This window comes from Rhinoraja longicauda, chromosome 5 (assembly GCF_053455715.1).
Source record: "Rhinoraja longicauda isolate Sanriku21f chromosome 5, sRhiLon1.1, whole genome shotgun sequence".
Classification (NCBI taxonomy): domain Eukaryota; kingdom Metazoa; phylum Chordata; class Chondrichthyes; order Rajiformes; family Arhynchobatidae; genus Rhinoraja; species Rhinoraja longicauda.
In genome coordinates, this window is record NC_135957.1 from 72967934 (window position 1) to 72986714 (window position 18781).

General features: G+C 46.5%; 1 protein-coding gene across 1 annotated transcript; it reads left to right on the forward strand.

The window, feature by feature from the left end:
• The first annotated feature begins 6823 nt into the window (after positions 1-6823).
• lyrm2 (LYR motif containing 2) lies at positions 6824-18431 on the forward strand. Its single transcript, XM_078400226.1, has 3 exons — positions 6824-6908; positions 12873-13013; positions 15471-18431. Exons 1-3 carry the CDS (start codon positions 6864-6866, stop codon positions 15546-15548), a joined length of 264 nt encoding a protein of 87 aa, XP_078256352.1. The 5' UTR covers positions 6824-6863; the 3' UTR covers positions 15549-18431.
• The last annotated feature ends 350 nt before the right edge of the window (positions 18432-18781 follow it).

Below are 18781 nucleotides of genomic sequence, written 5' to 3' on the forward strand. Positions count from 1 at the left end.
AATTATGCAATATCTGAAAACTACTTGGTTGTTTCATGTTATTGATGTGGCACATGACCCATTTAAAGTTGTGAAGACATTTTGGATCTTGTGTAGTTATTTAGTTTAGTTTAGAGGTACAGCGTGGAAACAGGCCCTTCGGCCCACCGAGCACGCCAACCAGCGATCCCCGCACACTAATACTATCCTACGCTAGGGACAATTTACAATTTTACGAAGCTGGAAATGGCAGAAGAGTTGAACAGGTACTTTGGATCTGTCTTCACTAAGGAAGACACAAACAATCTCCCAGATGTACTGGAGGACAGGATCTAAGGGGGTAGAGGAACTGAAAGAAATTTTCATTAGGCGAGAAACAGTATTGGGTAGACTAATGGGACTGAAGGATGATAAATCCCCTGGGCCTGATGGTCTGCATCCCAGGGTCCTCAGGGAGGTGGCTCTAGAAATAGTGGACGCATTGGTGATCATTTTCCAATGTTCAATAGATTCAGGATCAGTTCCTGTGGATTGGAGGATAGCTAATGTTATCCCACTTTTCAAGAAAGGAGCGAGAGAGAAAACGGGGAATTACAGACCAGTTAGCCTGACTTCGGTGGTGGGAAAGATGCTGGAGTCAATTATTAAAGAGGTAATAACGGTGCATTTGGATAGCAGTAAAAGGATAAATCCAAGTCAGCATGGATTTATGAAAAGGAAATCATGCTTGACTAATCTGGAATTTTTTGAGGACGTGACAAGTAAAATGGATGAAAGGGAGCCAGTGGATGTAGTGTATCTAGGCTTTCAGAAAGCCTTTGATAAGGTCCTGCACGGGAGATTGGTGACTAAAATTAGAGCACATGGTATTGGGGGTAGGGTGGTGACATGGATAGAAAATTGGTTGGCAGACAGGAAGCAAAGAGTAGGAGTAAACGGGTCCTTTTCAGAATGGCAGGCAGTGGCGAGTGGAGTGCCGCAAGGCTCGATGTTGGGGCCGCAACTGTTTCCCATATATATTAAATGATTTGGAAGAGGGAATTAGAAGCAACACTAGCAAGTTTGCGGATGACAAAGCTGGGTGGCAGTGTAAACTGTGAAGAGGATGTTAAGAGGTTGCAGGGTGACCTGGACAGGTTGAGTGAGTGGGCAGATGCGTGACACATGCAGTATAATATTGATAAATGTGAGGTTATCCACTTTAGCGGCAGAAACAAGGAGGCAGATTATTATCTCAATGGAGATAGGTTAGGTAAGGGGGAGGTGCAGCAAGACCTGGGTGTCCTTGCACACCAGTCACTGAAAGTTGGCATGCAGGTACAGCAGGCAGTGATGAAAGCTAATGGAATGTTGGCCTTCATAACAAGAGGATTTCAGTATAGGAGTAAAGAGGTTCTGCAGTTGTATAGGGCCCTCGTAAGACCACATCCGGAGTATTTTGTACAGTTTTGGTCTCCTAATTTGAGGAAGGACATCCTTGTAATTGAGGCAGTGCAGCGTAGGTTCACGAGATTAATCCCTGGGATGGCGGGACTGACATATGAGGAAAGATTGAAAAGACTAGGCTTGTATTCACTGGAGTTTAAAAGGATGAGAAGGGATCTTATAGAAACATATAAAATTATAAAAGGACTGGACAAGTTAGATGCAGGAAAAATGTTTCCAATGTTGGGCGAGTCCAGAACCAGGGGCCACAGTCTTAGAATAAAGGGGAGGCCATTTAAAACTGAGGTGAGAAAAACCTTTTTCACCCAGAGAGTTGTGAATTTGTGGAATTCTCTGCCACAGAGGGCAGTGGAAGCCAAATCACTGGATGGATTTAAGAGAGAGTAAGATAGAGCTCTGGGGGCTAGTGGAATCAAGGGATATGGGGAGAAGGCAGGCACGGGTTATTGATTGGGGACGATCGGCCATGATCACAATGAATGGTGGTGCTGGCTCAAGGGGCCGAATGGCCTCCTCCTGCACCTATTTTCTATGTTTCTATGATGCCAATTAACCTACAAAATCTGTAGGTCTGCAGTGTGGGAGGTAACCGGAGATCCCGGAGAAAATCCACGCAGGCCACGGGGAGAACGTACAAGCTCTGTACATACATGGCCCGTAGTCAATATCGACCTGGGGGTCTGCAGCTAAAAGGCAGCAACTCTACCGCTACGCCATCGTGCCATCCCTTATATTCCATTGCCATTCTTTAAACATTTAGAGATATCTCCAGAAGATTTGACTTGGCAATGATTTATGAGTTGTTTGACACTCATGAGGGCGGCACGGTGGCGCAGCGGTAGAGTTGCTGCTTTACAGCGAATGCAGCGCCGGAGACTCAGGTTCGATCCTGACTACGGGTGCTGTACTGTAAGGAGTTTGTACGTTCTCCCCGTGACCTGCGTGGGTTTTCTCCGAGATCTTCGGTTTCCTCCCACACTCCAAAGACGTACAGGTATGTAGGTTAATTGGCTGGGTAAATGTGAAAATTGTCCCTAGTGGGTGTAGGATAGTGTTAATGTGTGGGGATCGCTGGGCGGCATGGACTTGGAGGGCCGAAAAGGCCTGTTTCCGGCTGTATATATATGATATGATATGATATGCTTTCTGCCCTGAGCACAGGTTGATGTGATGAAATGGAAATATAAAAATTAAGAGTAGGACACTGCACCCAAGCCTAGTTTTGTATCTAATAATAATAATAATAATAATAATGCATTTTATTTATATAGCGCTTTTCATATACTCAAAGACGCTTTACAGAGATTTAGAGAACATAGGGAAATGAATAAATAGATAAATGAGTAAATAAGTAAATGAACAGAGAAAGGAGACAGAAGGTGAGGTAACCTTCAGCGGTTGAAGGCAGTACTGAACAGGTGAGACTTCAGCGATGTTTTGAATGTGGTGAGTGTGGAGGAGTCTCTAACGGTTTGGGGTAGTGAGTTCCATAGGGTGGGAGCAGCGATGGAGAAAGCCCTGTCCCCCCAGGATCTGAGTTTGGTCCGGATGTGGGGGGGATAGGAGATTGGCAGCAGCAGAGCGGAGGGTGCAGGTGGGAGTGTGCCTGTGGAGGAGGTCGGTCAGGTAGGATGGGGCCAGGTTATGGAGGGCTTTGTAGGTTATGAGGAGGATTTTGTACTGGATTCTCTGGGGGATGGGGAGCCAGTGGAGTTTGTAAAGGACGGGGTGATATGGTCACGGATCGGGGTGTGGGTGAGTAGACGGGCAGCGGAGTTTTGAATGTATTGAAGTTTACTAATGATTTTTGAGGGTGCGCCATAGAGGAGGCTGTTGCAGTAGTCCAGACGGGAGGTGATGAAGGCGTGGATGAGGGTTTCTGCAGCTGTGGAGGAGCTGTGAATAAGGTTGTGAATGGTCTTCCTCTGCCTTACACCTGGTATAAGACTATTTCCAACCATGCTTATCAAGTCTTTGGTTGAACTTGTTTTGGATATTTTACAAATGAATAATGCTGCCTTTGATGAAACATTGCTTATTGTTGATTCATCGTTGTGATTAGCGGAACCTTTGAACATATTGTACATTCTGCACAAGCTCTCTCCTTACCAGCACAACCACTGAAGTCCCCTTCCACTCCAACTACCTCCATATTTCATGGCTGATTGCATCAGTCCCAGCCATTACAGTTCTCCTTGGAAGAAGAGTAGGCTATTACCCCTGCACTTGCACTGTAATTCTAGATGATGTTGGCAGATTGTTTACCAGGCCCTTACATCTGACATGCCTGCTTGCTTTCTGTTAATATCTGAATATCTGTCTCAAAATACTCAGCAACTTGGACTCTCCAACTTTTGGGTTAAAAATTCCAAAGAGATTTCATCCTTTGGATGAAACAATTTCTTCTCAATTCTGATCTGAATGATCAGCCCTCATGAGACCTGCCCCTGCTCCTCCCCCCCCCCCCCCCCCCCCCCCCCCCCCGCTGGTGAAAACATCATTGCAGGTCCTGTCCTGCCTTTCAACAGCACAATTCTGTCCTCCACATAACCCAAGTGGTGCAGAGATTAGCATTGATGAAACACATTATTATTATTTTATCATGTTTGTGTCACATGGGCAGTGAATGTTTATGTCAGAAGCAAAACTAGGCCATCATGTCTACTCTGCCATTCAATCATGGCTGATCTATCTCTCCCTTCTAACCCCATTCTCCTGCCTTCTCTGATTGGACTGATCCAGGATGGGGAGGAATCGGCCTGCAGTTGGGAAGTGACACAGTTGGCGTCCTGGTGCCATCGCAACAACCTGGAGCTCAATGCTCTCAAGACAGTGGAACTAATTGTAGACTTTCGAAGAGATCCCCCTCCCCTCCCCCCACTCACCATCAACAACACCATAGTCACATCTGTGGAGTCATTTAAGTTCCTTGGAACCATCATCTCCAGGGACCTTAAATGGGGGGCCACCATCGACTCCACAGTCAAAAAGGCCCAACTGAGGATGTACTTCCTGTGGCAACTGAAGAAACACAATCTGCCACAGGCAATGATGGTCCAATTCTATACTGCTATCATTAAGTCCGTCCTCACCTCCATCATGGTCTGGTTTAGCTCAGCCACCAAGCAAGACATCTGGACGGATCGTTCGCACAGCTGAGAAGGTTGTTGGCTGCAACCTTCCCCCCATTGACGAACTACACTGCAAAGGCCAGGAAGCGAGCGGGCAAGATCATCTCTGACCCCTCTCACCCTGGCCACAAACTCTTTGAAGCACTTCCCTCTGGAAGGCGACTCCCGACTGTCAAAGCATCCACAGCCAGACATAAAAACAGCTCTTTTTTGCTCTGGTTTATTTTCACCCACATGTTTGGACCGTAATGTTGTATCCTTATTGTTTTGATGTAGTTGTGCTTTATTCTTAATTGTTAACTGTATGTTTGTGTTGTCATTTGTGAGCGGAGCACCAAGGCACATTCCTTGTATATGCATACTTGGCCAATAAACCTATTCATTCATTATTCATTCATTCTCCCCAAAACATCTGACACCTGTAACTAATCAAAAACCTATCTATCTCTGCCTTAAAAGATCCATTGACTTGGCCTCTACAGCCTTCTGTGGCAAAGAATTCCACTCAAATTGCACTGGCATCAATTTTGGGGAAGGCATTGTTACCTTGGGATGGCTTCAGTTGCATCAGCTCACCAGGCCCAGCTAGATAAGTTAAATACCTTGGGGTGTAATTGTACACTGTTGTGGCGAGGGTTAATTTAAAAGTTAAAATACAGTACAGCTTGGGTAATCTTAACCAGAATTAGTAAAGCAGGCCAGAATTGAAGGTTACTCAACTGAATGCACACAGCATTCACTAAACAGCCAGTGATGTCAGTAAAAATGGGTATAATCTATCACCACTACAGTGGTGTTGTCGCTAAAGTTGGTAATTAATATTCCAGGATACTTTAATAAATTTTCATAATAGGAAACAAAATAATCAACTGTCGCGATATATGGAAGGTCAGGCTCCATCTGTTAAGGGAAGCCGTTTTGGGTAGATAATCAGCGCTGGAAAAGCGAGAAAACCAGTGTTTAATTTGCATGAGTAGGCAGAAGTGAAGCACTTGTCGGTGAAAGGGTGCAGATCCAATGCTGTTGGTGTCGTCGAAGTCTGGGTGATGAATGCTTTTTAATCATACTGTCTGAAGGAGTGCAGATAAGGGAAGACGAATGAGCACCAGAGATAGAAAAATGCAAAACGCTGCACTTGCTGCAAGTGTGAAGCATGTTTTAAATACTCAGTGTCGTACCATCCATGGGATGAGGGACAGCAGTTTCAGCCTCCAGGGTTCAATTAAATCCTATAATATGAAGCAAAGGTTTATCTGAATTGATGTCATGAAATTAGCTGAAATATTCGCTCTCCATTAGCAGGGTCTCACCTGCATATGCCCTGCAGTTATATTACTTTGTAGTCTCACTCTACTCGCATTCCGTCCCTTCAATTTGTTTTTTTTCCTCACTGCCTGCCTTGACTGGATAATACGAAGCAAAGGTTTATAGGGAAAGTCCGTGTGAATTGCTCCCTTTCTTATCCATCCCCCCACCTTCAACTTAAAGCTAACTTGTTCTCTCTCTCTCTCTCTTCCCCTGAGTTCTGATAAAAAGGTCTTCAATCTTCAAGATGAATGCTATTTTCACAAATGCAACCTGACCCGAGTATGTCCTGCATAGGTATAGCACAAAATAGACACAAAAAGTTGGAGTAACTCAGTGGGACAGGCAGCATCTCTGGAGAAAAGGAATGGGTGACATTTCAGGTCGAGACCCTTCTTCAGACCCGAAACATCACCCATTCCTTCTCTCCAGATTTGCTGCCTGTGTTACTCCAGCTTTTTGTGTCCATCTTCTGTTTAAACCAGCATCTGCAGTTCCTTCTTACACATAAGTACAGCACAATGTGTCCTTCAGCCCACAGTGTCAGCCCATCCCTCCCCTCCCCCCTCCCCACACAACATTCCCCACACACACACCCCTGTGTGGAAAAATCTAAATTTGCCTTGCACAATTCCCTTTCATATTTACCCCTCTCACTGTAAAGTTATTATGCTATCCAGTATTTGATTTTTCCATCCTGGGGAACAAAGTTCTGACTGTTCACCCTATCTTATACCTCTCAAGACCAAGTGTGCATTTGGCAAATGTTTCACCAGTCACCACCAAGGCCTACTGAATCTTCCAGTTGCTATTTTAACTCCTCTTCCCATGGCCATGCTGACCTTTCTATCCTGAGACTTCTCCCCATTGCTAGGGTAAGGCACCTCACATTCCGCTTGGATCACTGACAACCCAACACATTGTGCAGCACCGTCCGTTCTCCTCACCCGCCGCCAGGGGGCGCCCGTCCGCCCGCCCGCCCGTCGCGCCGCCTCCAGCAAGATGGCGGCGGGTCGGATCCCGGCGACGGCGCTCAGCCTGAGAGAGGTGAGAGACGCCCCTCACTCCTCCCTCCCTCACTCACTCACTCACTGCTCACTCACTCCCTCCCTCCCTCCCTCACTCACTCCCCCCTCCCTCACACACTCCTCACTCACTCCTCCCTTCCTCACTCACTCCCTCCCTCCCTCCCTCACTCACTCACTCCTCCCTTCCTCACTCACTCACTCCCTCCCTCCCTCCCTCCCTCACTCACTCACTCACTCACTCACTGCTCACTCACTCCCTCCCTCCCTCACTCACTCCCCCCTCCCTCACACACTCCTCACTCACTCCTCCCTCACCCACTCACTCCCTCCCTCCCTCCCTCACTCACTCACTCCTCCCTTCCTCACTCACTCCTCCCTTCCTCACTCACTCACTCCCTCCCTCCCTCACTCACTCCCTCCTCCCTCACACACTCCTCACTCACTCCCCCCTCCCTCACACACTCCTCACTCACTCCCCCCTCCCTCACTCACTCCCTCCTCCCTCCCTCACTCACTCCCCCCTCCCTCACACACTCCTCACTCACTCCTCCCTTCCTCACTCACTCCTCCCTTCCTCACTCACTCACTCCCTCCCTCCCTCACTCACTCCCTCCTCCCTCCCTCACTCACTCCCTCCTCCCTCCCTCACTCACTCCCCCCTCCCTCACACACTCCTCACTCACTCCCCCCTCCCTCACACACTCCTCACTCACTCCTCCCTCCCTCACTCACTCCCTCCTCCCTCCCTCACTCACTCCCCCCTCCCTCACACACTCCTCACTCACTCCTCCCTCCCTCACTCACTCCCTCCTCCCTCCCTCACTCACTCCCTCCTCCCTCCCTCACTCACTCCCCCCTCCCTCACACACTCCTCACTCACTCCTCCCTCACTCACTCACTCCCTCCCTCCCTCCCTCCCTCACTCACTCACTCCCTCCCTTCCTCACTCACTCCTCCCTTCCTCACTCACTCACTCCTCCCTTCCTCACTCACTCCTCCCTCCCTCACTCACTCCTCCCTTCCTCACTCACTCCTCCCTCCCTCACTCACTCCTCCCTTCCTCACTCACTCCTCCCTCCCTCCCTCACTCACTCCTCCCTCCCTCACTCACTCCCTCCTCCCTCCCTCACTCACTCCCTCCTCCCTTCCTCACTCACTCCCTCCTCCCTTCCTCACTCACTCCTCCCTTCCTCACTCACTCCCCCTGTCAGCGCCCATAGCCATGGCGGTGCTCGGCCTGAGAGAGGTGAGAGACGCCACTCACTCACTCACTCACTCACTCACTCACTCACTCACTCACTCACTCACTCACTCACTCACTCACTCACTCACTCACTCACTCACTCACTCACTCACTCACTCACTCACTCACTCACTCACTCACTCACTCCCCCCTCCCTCACTCACTCACTGTTCACTCACTCCCTCCCTCACTCACTCACTCACTCACTCACTCAATCCCTCACTCACTCACTCCTCCCTCCCTCACTCACTCCCCCTGTCAGCGCCCACGGCCATGGCGGTGCTCGGCATGAGAGAGGTGAGAGACGCCCCTCACTCACTCACTCCCTCCTCCTTCACTCACTCCTCCCTCACACCCTCCTCCCTCACTCACTCCCTCACTCACTCCTCACTCCCTCACTCCCCCCTCCCTCACTCACTCACTGTTCACTCCCTCACTCACTCACTCACTCACTCACTCCTCCCTCACTCACTCACTCCCTCCTCCCCCTGTCAGTGCCCACAGCCATGGCGGTGCTCGGCATGAGAGAGGTGAGAGACGCCCCTCACTCACTCCCTCCTCCCTCACTCACTCCTCCCTCACACCCTCCTCCCTCACTCCCCCCTCACTCACTCCTCACTCACTCCTCCTTCACACCCTCCTCACTCACTCACTCACTCACTCACTCACTCACTCACTCACTCACTCACTCACTCACTCACTCACTCACTCACTCACTCACTCACTCACTCACTCACTCCTCCCCCTGTCAGAGCCCACAGCCATGGCGGTGCTCGGCCTGAGAGAGGTGAGAGATGCCCCTCACTCACTCCCGGCTCACTCACTCACTCCTCACACTCACTCCTCACTCACTCCCTCCTCCCTCACTCACTCCTCCCTCACTCACCCCTCACTCCCTCCTCCCTCACTCCTCACTTCCTTACTCACTCACCCTGTCAGCACCCACAGCCATGGCGGTGCTCGGCCTGAGAGGTGAGAGACGCCCCTCGCTCACTCCCGCCTCCCTCCCTCACTCACTCCCTCCTCCTCAGCGCCCACAGCTTGTGGCCATGGCATGGCGGCGCTCAGCCTGAGAGAGGTGAGAGACGCCACTCACTCACTCACTCACTCACTCACTCACTCACTCACTCACTCACTCACTCACTCACTCACTCACTCACTCACTCACTCACTCACTCACTCACTCACTCACTCACTCACTCACCCTCCCTCACTCCCTCCTCCCTCCCTCACTCCTCACTCACTCCTCCCTCACTCACTCCCTCACTCACTCCTCCCTCCCTCACTCACTCCCTCGTCCTCAGCGCCCACAGCCGTGGCCATGGTGGCGCTCGGCCTGCGAGAGGAGAGAGACACCCCTCACTCACACCCGGCTCCCTCACACCCACCTCCCTCCCTCCCTCCCTCCCTCACTCACTCCTCACTCCCTCACTCACTCCTCCTTCACTCCTCCCTCACTCACTCACTCACTCCTCACTCACTCCTCCCTCACGCACTCCTCCCTCACTCTCACCCTCCTCCCCTCACTCACTCCTCCCTCACTCCCTCACTCACTCCTCCTTCACACCCTCCTCCCCTCACTCACTCCTCCTTCACACCCTCCTCCCTCACTCACCCCCTCACTCACACCTCCCTCACTCACTCCTCCCTCACTCCTCCCTCACTCACTCACTCCTCCTCAGCGCCCTCGGCCTGCGAGAGGTGAGAGATGCCCCTCACTCACTCACTCCCTCCCTCACTCCCGTCAGCGCCCACACCAGTCGCGGTCCACAATCAGTAGAACCCCGTTCCTGCCCTCTCCCCATCTCCCTTGACTCCGTTAGACCTCAGAGCCATTTAGAACGGAGATGAGGAAAAACTTTTTCAGTCAGAGAGTTGTGAATCTGTTGTATTCTCTGCCTCAGAAGGCAATGGGGGCCAATTCTCTGAATGCATTCAAGAGAGAGCTAGATAGAGCTCTTAAGGATAGCGGAGTCAGGGGGTATGGGGAGAAGGCAGGAGGAATACAGCGCTTTATTTGTCATTCGGTACCGAGGTACCGAACAAAATTACAAATAAAGGCCAATTCTCTGAATGCATTCAAGAGAGAGCTAGATAGAGCTCTTAAGGATAGCGGAGTCAGGGGGTATGGGGAGAAGGCAGGAACGGGGTACTGATTGAGAATGATCAGCCATGATCACATTGAATGGCGGTGCTGGCTCAAGGGGCCAAATGGCCTCCTCCTGCACCTATTGTCTATTGTCTAACTCTCTTGAAAACCCCCTCTTCCACCCACAGTCTGTTCCCACACAGCCGTGGCTGTGCTCGGGCTGAGAGAGGTGAGAGAAACCCTTCTTCACTCCCGTCTCCCTCCTCCTCGTCCTCCCATCAGCGCCCACAGCCGCTGCCTGCGGCTTCCCACGGCCGCGGGTCGTGGCGGTGCTCGGCCTGAGAGAGATGAGAGATGTCTCTGCCTCCCACCTCCCGTCCCCCTCTTCCTGTCAGCGCCCACAGCCGCTGCGGCTTCCCGTGGCGGTGCTCGGCCTGAGAGGGGTGAAACCCTTCACTCCTGTCTCCCTCCTCCTCTTCTCCTCCCGCCTGTTCCCACAGCCGCAGGTGCTCGGCCTGAGAGAGGCGGGGGAAGCTCCTGCCTTCCTCCTCCTCCTCCCGTTCTTTTAGGAAGGAGATGAGGAGGAATTTCAGAGGGTGTTGAATCTGTAAAATTCTTTGCCACAGAAGGCTGTGGAGGCTGTAAGTTGATATATTTAAGGTAGAGATAGAATCTTGATTAATACGGGTGTCAGGGGTTATGGGGAGAAGGCAGGAGAATGGGGTTGATAGGGAAAGATAGATCAGCCATGATTGAATGGCGGAATAGACTTGATGGGCTGAATGGCCTAATTCTGCTCCTCTCACTTATGAACCTGGTCATGCCCTCCACAGATGCTGTCTGGCCCGCTGAGTTCCTCCAGTACTTTGTGTTTTGATGAAGATTGCAGTATCTGCAGTTGGTTGTGTCTCCATTTAATAATGGGGATTGTTGTTAACTGTCAATCGGCAGCTCCACTATTGTTTCACATCACTATTAGGGTGATAGAAAGCAAATTTAATGGGACTGGAACTTGCATCAACCAGTTTCCACAGTGCTTGTCTAAATCTTTTATTCTGTTTTCTTGACTGAAGTGAGAACAAAATTGGTTGGCTAACAAAAGTATAACAGTTCTTAGATAATATGTTAGCATTCTACTTGAGACTTGGAGTTACTAACGTAACTTGATTTTGAGGTAGGTAAAGTAAAAACAGGAATGGAAGAAATTAAGAACGACCTATCCATGTTCTCCAGGGATGCTGCCTGACCCGCTGAGTTATCCAGCACATTGTGCCTTCATGGAAGAAAATTAATTAGTTATGTGGTGGCACAAGTAATTGCAGATGCTGCAATCTGGAGGAAAAAAACAAAACTGCTGGAAAAACTCAATGGGTCGAGCAGCTTCCGGGAGTGGAAAGGAGATGCATCAGAACACAGGGTTGTAAGTTGATCAAGGTCAAAGAAAAAATTTGTGTAGAAAGAAACTGCAAATGGTGGTATATACTGAGGATAGACACAAAGTGCTGGAGTAACTCAGCGTGTCAGACAATATCTCTGGAGGAAAAGGGTAGGTGACGTTTGGGTCAGGACCATTCTTCAGACTCAAGAAGTCTGAAGAAGGGGTCCCGACCTGAAACATCACCCATCCTTTTTCTCCAGAGATTCTGCCTGACCCGCTGAGTTACTCCAGCACTTTGTGTCTATCTTGGACAGGAATCCTGTCGGAGAAAGGAGCACAGCTGTTTTAGTGTTGGTGTTTTAGAAACTTTGCTCTTCTCTCTAACAGAATTTCTGTCTGTTTTCTTTGCCTTGTTCAACTTATAATTAACTTGTTTTCTCTCTCCCAGTTCTCATGGAGGACATTTGACTGGAAATGTTAACCTTCCTTTACACAAATGTTGCTTTTGTGTAAAGTAGTGTTTTACACAAAGTGTTAGCAGTGTTTCCAGTATTTATTTTGGATTTCCAGCATCAACATTTAAAACATTGGAATGCACATAAGATGATGAATAAAATATCTAGATCAAAATATAGTCCCGATTAATAGGATCAAATACTTCCTTTGTAAGGAATATAGAAACAATCTGAATCCCATACCAACTGGTTACTAAACCATAGCGATGGAGGATGGATTAAATATTTTACTGCAGTTCTTGTGTAAGTGTGGTAATGGAAATGAAAGGACACATGAGACAGAATTTAGAATGTTATAAAATTGTAGTATTGAAAAAAAATAGTGAGGAACACGAGGGTCACAATGGCATTCCACTGAAAATGCAGCAAAATAGCAACATAGAGTCTTTTACCATGATTTTCTGATGTCCTTAGCTATAAAGGTTGTGCCAGAGGACAGGAGGAGTCTTCTGTAACACTTCCAATCAAGGGGGATTAGGTTAGGTAGTTATCTCCATAACTTTCTCTGATTGATTTTGTGTTATACTGGAGTAGAATTAAGGATTTTTTTTACACAATCGTTAGTGTGTTTTTCATGTAGCTTTAAGAAGTAATTGTTTGTGGAAAATAAATTCTGGTGCTGCACCTCCAGAGATTTGTCGGGAAGATGTTAGAAAAATTAGATGCTGTTGGAGATAGAAGAGTGAACAATTGTGCTATTAATTTTTGGTTCTATATTGCAGATTGTGGTGTCTGATTGTGCAAATTATATATTCCAGTTTATGCATCGCAAAAACATCCTGAGTTTGTACAGGAAGATTTTAAAGACCATTAATCAGATTCCAAATGATGGAGACAAGCAGTACCTTAAAAATTGGGCTAGACAAGAATTCAAACAGAACAAAAATGCTACAAATCAAGTAAGTCTCTTCGGCGAAAAACTGTATTTATGGCTTTGCATCATTAGTTTTTGAGAGTAAGACCTTAGATGAAAATTCATTGGTCTTGCTATAACTCATGTTTTCAAAATGCAAATTGGATATAACATGATCAATGAATTTTAGATTTTAGATTTAGAGATACAGCGCGGAAACAGGCCCTTCGGCCCACCGAGTCCGAGCCGCCCAGCGATCCCCACACATTAACACTATCCTACACACACTAGGGACTATTTTTACATTTACCCAGTCAATTAACCTACATACCTGTACGTCTTTGGAGTGTGGGAGGAAACTGAGGATCTCGGAGAAAACCCACGCAGGTCACCGGGGAGAACGTACAAACTCCGTACAGACGGCGCCCGTAGTCGTCTCTTTAGGGGACTCTTTTTGTGTTCTGTTGACTAAATTTCAATAGTGCAATTTTGTTTGGAAATTAGAGAATTACTTAAAAGTTACACAAAGTGATGGAGTAACTCAGTGGGTCAGGCAGCATCTCTGGAGCAGCACGGTGATGCAGTGGTAGAGTTGCTGCCGTACAATGCTTGCTGACCAGGGTTCAATCCTGACTATGGGTGCAGTCTGTGTGGAGTTTGTACATTCTCCCTGTGATCGCGTGGGTTTTCTCCCACATTCCAAAGAGGTTCAGGTTTGTAGGTTGATTGGTTTGGGATAGTGTTAATGTGCGGGGATCATTGTGCAGGATAAATTAAACTGAGTTGATGGGGGCGTGAGGTGTTTTGTTTGTAGTTCAGAAGGGACTGGACAAGAGGAGAATAGGATGGATTCAAGATATTTGGAGATGTATTCAATGGGGCCAGAGAGGCCAGAAGCAATAGATCTGCCAGGACTGCCCTGTTTATGGATTTTGCGAAGGAGAAGCGGGCAGTACGGGGCGGGGCTGTGAAGGGGAGATCACCAGAGGTGACGAGATCGGTAACAGTTGACGTCCATGGTAGAGATGAGGCATTGTGGGCCTAAGAATTGAAGGTTGACATCCATGAAGAAGAGTCCCAACCTGAAATGTTCTCCAGAGATGCTGCCTGACCCGCTGAGTTACTACAACACTTTTTTGTTTGTAAACCGACATATTCAGTGGGTCAAGCAGAATCTAGGAAGGTAAAGTGACGGTCGACGTTCCAGGACTGAGAATGTAAAGAGGTGAGAGGGAGGGTGATTGTGAGGCAAGGGTTGGCTGGCGATGGGTAGAACTAGGTGAGAAGGGGGATGATTGGCGGAGGGGATTGTAAGAGAGCAACTGGTGGGTGTTGGATGGAAGGGTGGGTGGATGTGGAACCACAAGGAATTTGTAAGCCCAGGGTCCTTAGTGTTAGAATAGTGTCAGTTGTGTTGTAAATACATCAGCATATTTGTGTGTTTCAGGGAGAGAAAAGATTTTGATGGTAAATATTTAAATGTATCAGTTCAGTTATACAAATGTATTTACAATCAGAGCTTTTAAAATGGTATGTATTTTGATAAACTATAATGAAAACATATAAATGTGCGTTAATTTCACTTTGTATGAAACTAAGAAGTCATTGAATACAAAAAGGACAAATAAATACTGTTTTCCAATCTTAAGGTATTCTGACGAGTTGCTGGACAAATCCAGCAAGATTAATGATTCTGTTTTCGACCACATGCTGTGTTTGGTTTGTGGCCAATTAATCAGCTTAAATACCTCGTTCCTACCAAATTTCATCTGCTATTCAGTGGAGATGTATATTTAGTTCAATGCATTTTGTAGTTGTTTATCTGTATAATCTTTCCTAATTTACTGTTTACTCTCCTCTCTCACACTACTTTAAATGTTCCTGGAACCCCTTGCAGAAACAAGGAACTGCAAATGTTGCTTATCAAAAAAGGACACAAACACTTTGAACACTTGGGTTCAGTCCGTCATGGCCTACTGGATCTCCTGGTTGCTAACTGTTTTAACTCCTATTCCCATTCCCATTCCCATGCCGACCTTTCTGTCCTGGGTCTCCTCCATTGCCAGAGTGAGGCCACATGCAATCTGGAGGAACAGCACCTCATATTCCCCTTCTGTAGCTTAAAACCCAACGGTATCAACATTGAACTCCCCAATTTTGGGTAAGCCCTACAACTCCACCCCCTCCCCTTTCTCCACACTCTTCTGCCACTCATCTACACAATGGAAACAATGGCTAGTTAATCACATCTCTGGGATGAAGGATGAAACCAGAACATCCATAGGAAACCCACATGGTTGCAGAAAAACTGTGCAAATTGCACACACAGTACCGGAGACCAGGATTGAGCTCTGGGCCAAAAGTGCTACTATTTGAACCAATGTGCATTTCCTGAATGAGGTAATTTTTTATTAATTGAGCTGAAGTGATATCTATGAAGGATGAAATTTCTTTAATCCTTGCCAATTCGTGTACTCAATCTTATTTGTTTTTAATCATTAAGGATACGATACGAATGATGCTTACCCATGGAAACCTGCAGCTGCGGGAGCTAGAGAAAATGCTTCAATTCGCAAAATGAGAGGAAGAACGTCTGAAATGGCTTAAGCTGAATTTTCGACAAGTGGGTCTGTTCAGACCTGTTTGTGGGACATGTACTTCTGGCCCTGATGAAATATTTTCACAAACAGCGGTAACTTCAACTTTCAGTGAAACAACCATTTGAAATGACTTGAGAATGGAATTTTATATACTCAGGAAAAAGCCCGATGTTCATTAGGTGCAAGACTTTGAGACAAACACATGAAGAAACACATCAGTCTAATATTTAAAAGTTTCACACTGCTTGCGTTAGAATTGGATGTTGATCAGTTACCTATACATTATTATTGGGATTAAATGTTTATTAAATTACTCAGGTGGCTATATTTTTGAACAGGTCTTTGATCTCAAGGGAAAATTAATAAGAGTAAGTGATTGTACAAACCTGGTACATGAATACATCATGTTCAGTTAACACTACTGAGCTGAAAAATCGAACATTTGCGTTACAGATATACCTTTTGTGTAATTAGCATTTGGTTTTAGGGAGTTTCTTTCACTGCAGTCTTAATTTGTCTGTATTTGTTACATTCCGAAGATAATAACTGCAGAGTTGAAAACATAATTGTAGAGCATTGGTGTTTGAAAAAAATATATATATTTAATCGCCACAGATCTTGTGCATTCTTTATTATGTGTTTAATTACATAGCAGCTGAAAGGGAGAGGTGGTTTCTTTTCAGAAATAAATAAAAGGTGTGCAAGTATATTTTGGTAGAATCGTTACACTGATAAGCATTGGTGTACAATTGCAATCAGATCATCAGATCAATTACCTTTGGATTTGGGGGCAATTCAACCTTGAAGTTTGGCTGGTTCACTGATAGTAAGGACATTGAAGATTTCATGGTGGTCCAATAAAGTTCAGTCTTGTAATGGAATAGTGAAAGGCTTGGATGGAGTGGTGTGAAGAGGATGTTTCTGCTAGTGGGAGAGTCTCTAGGGCTAGAGGTCATCGCCTCAGAATTAATGGATGTTGTTTTAGGAAGGAGATGAGAAATTTCTTTAGTCAGAGGGTGGTGAATCTGTGGAATTCTTTGCCGCAGAAGGCTGTGGAGGCCGTCAATGGATATTTTTAAGGCAGAGATAGATTCTTGAATAGTACGGGTGTCAGGTGTTGTGGGGAGAAGGCAGGAGAATGGGGTTAGGAAGGAGAGATAGATCAGCCATGATTAAATGGCAGAGTAGACTTGGGCAGAATGGCCTCATTCTGCTATTACTTTATGACCTTGTTCACATATGCAGTGTCGAGGGAGTTTATTATTGCACACTACTTTGTGGCTCCTGATGTAATTTTTTTCAGAAATGCTCCAAGTTTGGGTTATTTTGACTTTGAGCATTAGCATTCTCTGTCTGTTATTTACTGAATTCCAGAGATTGGCCCTTTCAGATAATCAACGGTTTGTTGAAAACTGGTCCACCAGTGCCTGCTGATTGGGTATCAATGGGCTCAGAGGCAACCTCAACATACTGAGATAACACTGCGAGACTTGGTTTTGTAGCCCTGGAGGTTTAGTGAAGTTGCAAATGATATGTGAATATATTTAGACACTGCTTTTTAAGGATAAAATCAGTAAAATATTTTTTTTTAACGTTTAGTGGATTCAGATAACGTGGTTTTTGTATATACCACAGGTTTTGAGTCATTTATATGCTTGAAATGTTTAAATTGTGAATGAGATGATTATTGATCTATTGTCTATTTAATAATATCCCAGTAATGTAGATTGGATAAAATGCTGAGCTCAATCAGAGCACAATCATGTTACATAATCCAAAGATGAAATACTACAGGTTCTGGAGGAAGTGAGTGGAGTTGAAGAAAAGGTTGCTCAGTGTGAGAACGAATGTATGTGTTGGGGAGAACTGATTGGGCTCAAGGAAGAAGTGGAGGGCCTTCTGATCATGCTGCTATGGAATGGAGGTGTAAAGAGGTTGGATGTCTGTGGTACAAATAAGTTGTTGAGAGCTGGGAATAGGAAACAGTGCAAATGCCGGGGGCATTGGAGATGTCATGGATAAATGCAAGGGGTCTGGACCAGATGATAAAGGATAGAGTCAAGATAAGAAGAAATACATTTGGCGGCCCAAGAACAAGCTGAAACAATGGGCCTGCCAGGGCGGTCGTGCTTGGGGACGTTGGGCAGGAGATAGAAGCACGATGCCTAAGGCTGGGACACCATAAGACGAGGATCTGTAGAGGAGTGATCTGAGCCCCTTGTCTGTTTTTGTGATCATGGACTGATGTTTGATGGTGGGCTCATCATCCAAATGGAGGTATGAGGAGGTATCTGAGAGCTCATGTCTGACCTCTGCGAGATAGAGGTCAGTTAGTCAGACCACAGTAGCACCACCCTTGGCTGCAGATTTGATGCATGGAGGCAGAAGATGAGCTTAACTTCACATCGAGCTTTGAATATATTGGGTGAGGACATAGAGATGAAGCTGTGGCATCTGCTGAGACTGATTGTTCAGGATCAGAAGGAATGCTGAAAACATCCTTCTGATTCTTCCCAGCTGTTATCGGGCAACTGAACCATCCCACCAACAACTAGAGAGCGGTAATGAGCTACTATCTACTTCACTGGAGACTCTTGGACTATCTTTAATCAAACTTTACTGGACTTTATCTTGCACTAAACGTTATTCCCTTTATCATGTATCTGGGCACTGTGGATAGCTCGATTGTAATCATGTATTGTCTTTCTGCTGACTGGTTAACACGCAACAAAAGCTTTTCATTTTGTACCTCGGTACAAGTGACAATAAACTAAGCTAAACACAGCAGGGGGTGGTACTGGGAGGTAAATCATGGCGTATTACTAAAACCTACCTTTTTAAACAGTTACCAATAAAAATTGAAAGTTGCAATGACAGTTTGAAGCTATGTGCCATTTCTGGAGCAAGTTGGGCGAAGCAATTGCAATGAGTCCCACCTGCATGACACCTGAGAGTTATGATGGTGAACCAGTGCAGCTTGGCAGAAGTAGTGTTCTTTTCTGGTTCTGGCACCAAGCGAGCTGCACCAGAGGGGAGTGAGGATAGGGATTTGTCTTCAGTTGGCCGACTACTCCTATTGTACTTACAGAACGGAATTAAATTGAAGAATCTATTTGGGTTTATTCCAATGAGGTTTCATTGGTATTTTACTGTGCTCTTTTACCTTTAAATATTATCAGATGTTATGTATGCGTTTCAAATAGCGAATTAATTG

Coding starts and splice junctions, on each gene's coding strand:
- lyrm2 (XM_078400226.1), top strand. CDS start 6,864: ATGGCGGCGGGTCGGATCCCGGCGACGGCGCTCAGCCTGAGAGAG. Junction 6,909..12,872: donor CGGCGCTCAGCCTGAGAGAG/GTGAGAGACGCC, acceptor TATATATTCCAG/TTTATGCATCGCAAAAACAT. Junction 13,014..15,470: donor ACAAAAATGCTACAAATCAA/GTAAGTCTCTTC, acceptor TTAATCATTAAG/GATACGATACGAATGATGCT.